This window comes from Anopheles cruzii, unplaced genomic scaffold, assembly GCF_943734635.1.
Source record: "Anopheles cruzii unplaced genomic scaffold, idAnoCruzAS_RS32_06 scaffold03245_ctg1, whole genome shotgun sequence".
Classification (NCBI taxonomy): Eukaryota; Metazoa; Arthropoda; class Insecta; order Diptera; family Culicidae; genus Anopheles; species Anopheles cruzii.
The window spans coordinates 1-2,318 of record NW_026456830.1 but is presented as its reverse complement, the minus strand read 5'-3'; the positions used below and the strand labels follow the sequence as shown (position 1 = coordinate 2,318).

The window sequence follows — 2,318 nt, the reverse complement described above, 5'->3', positions numbered from 1 at the left end:
AGCCATGGCGTACATAATATACATTACGAACACAAAATCGGTCAACAGTGACCCAAGTAGACCCATTACGTAGAGCTGAAACTGGAAGGCCAGGTTTAGGAAATACCTAGCAGCTGAATGCAAATCGAAGTATGGCAGCTCGTAGAGAAACAGTGGCACCGTTTCACCCTGTGTCATGTACATAAACATAGGATACAACAAAAAGGCGACTCCTGTGCTTATTAACAATACCAACAATAGACGAAATATGCGCCAAAGCAGACGACCCGTCTTCGTTAGAACGGCCACCTCTTCAGGAGTGCCTTTCTGGAAAGGTTCCAACACTTGCCGCTCGATCAGTTCGCCGTAACTTTTGAAGTCAACCATTTTCCAGAAAAACACGAGAAACTTCATGAAAAGCTGTAATTAAAATCACCAGTGATCGTATTCTTCAACCAAGATATGCTGCTTTTGCCGTTTGCTCATTACCTGTACCGCTGGTCCAAGCGTGATGAGGATCTTCAGCACATAAATAAAGTCATTTCGGTATTTGAGCACAGTGTAGGTGTTGCAGCCAAAATAAAAGAACAGCTGAATGATCACGGCACACGATGCTGGTTTGAACTTCGCGGGATCGGTCCAGACCTCGACTCCTACAATTTTCGACGTTAATATCAGATGCTTTTGCAGATTGTAGTAGCTTTCCAGCGTTGCCATTGTATACGACCGTTTCCCGTGATTGTTGCACACGTAATAACAGTGAGCCACAACCGATGGGATGTGCTACGTGTTGCTTCAATTGCATATCTTCACACCTTACTCCAGCCAACAACCGAACCAAATCACAATTAATAGAGCAATTAAGCACAATTTAATAGACCACACGGCACAAGCACAATAAGAGTTATAAATTTTAGATCATGTGAAAGACGAAACTGTGCAACACTATCGACAGTAACCTTGTTGTCGTTCGGATGGATTTTAAGTTTGATGGAAAACATCGATAGTCACTGCTAATCATGGCAGATACCTTGGCGTTGATCGATGAAACCTAACGAATGCCTCGTCTTCTAGTCTGTAAATTTTTCGCTAGGTATCTGGAACGCCAGGTTCACTAAATGCACGTAAACCGAATCGAATTAAGGTAACACATACAGAAACAGTGGCACCAATACAGACAGAACAATGTAGACAAACAATGGGTACAACAAGAATTCCAATCCGGTGGTGATAATCTTAAGATTAACCATTTTGAACACTAGCCACACTTGATGGCTAGTGCGTCTCAAGGCAGCCACTTCCACAGAATTCCCATTTTGAAACGGTTCGAACAATTCGCATGCTCGATCTGCCGTCCGATGGAGGAATGGTGGTACCTTCCGTTGTCTTATGAATTGATTTTGTATATGAAAAGAGTATGTCAACCGGGCAGTATGGCAGACGTGGAGATCAGGATGGGATATTGGGATTTGGCATGTCAGGTTGGGCCATAATCCTACATCAAGAACAGCATAAATTGCAGTTCGTAAAGTAATGAATACGAGCCTTGTGTCGGAATGGAACCCTGCACTAATGGATGTAACACAATGGAGTAGCTCTCGAGTTTTACAAAACAGTTTTATTTTGACACTCGGTTTTGTGACATTCTTTAGCAACGTCGCATACGTTGAACGTACAATTGCATACATTCCGGACATGCTAGTTCTATGATTTAATGTACTTTCCACTCTGCTATGTGGCGGAGCTGCATATACCGCTTTTTACTTCGGTTTGTGTGGTTCAGTAATCGGTTGAAAATTATAAAGCATCTTAATCGACGTACTGCATGACCAATACAAAAAACTGGTACAGTTTTTTCAAAACCTGTTGCAAAGGAAAACGGTATGTAAATATAAAATTTTATCATATCAAGCCACCAAAGCCGATATCTTACGCTTGAGTATGATTCGAAATTGACTGGCGCAAATCCATACATTGTCAGGACGAGTGGTCGCTGCTGGCGAAATAGCAGAAAACCAAACTCCTTGTGATGTTCCTTGGGCATCCGGTACCAAGATGTGGAGATAATGACGTTATACAATTCGTCAACCTTCGGTTAGTTTGAATGTACAGAGAATTTCAAATGGCGAAATTTAAAAAAAAAACCATAAAATATACCTTAAGCTCGACAAAGTGGCCCACGATGAAGAAAGCCGAAAGCTCCATAAACACCGCCACGAAGAACAAGTATACAGGATACCAATCCGTCTTAAAATCGTGAAAATAACAACTAGTACTAGTAATGTTCCTATCACTTACTATTATTTGCAACTTACCAGAGCTATTAACAACAAAACATC

At 41.5% G+C, this 2,318-nt stretch overlaps 1 protein-coding gene across 1 annotated transcript; it reads right to left on the bottom strand.

Moving 5' to 3' along the window:
* Positions 1 to 1,788: 1,788 nt before the first annotated feature.
* Positions 1,789 to 2,226, bottom strand: LOC128276959 (putative odorant receptor 83c; the record flags this gene model as incomplete). Its single annotated transcript, XM_053015417.1, has 3 exons — positions 1,789 to 1,842; positions 1,913 to 2,068; positions 2,137 to 2,226. Coding segments are annotated over 3 exons (300 nt in total), but the record flags the coding sequence as incomplete, so codon positions are not given.
* Positions 2,227 to 2,318: the final 92 nt, after the last annotated feature.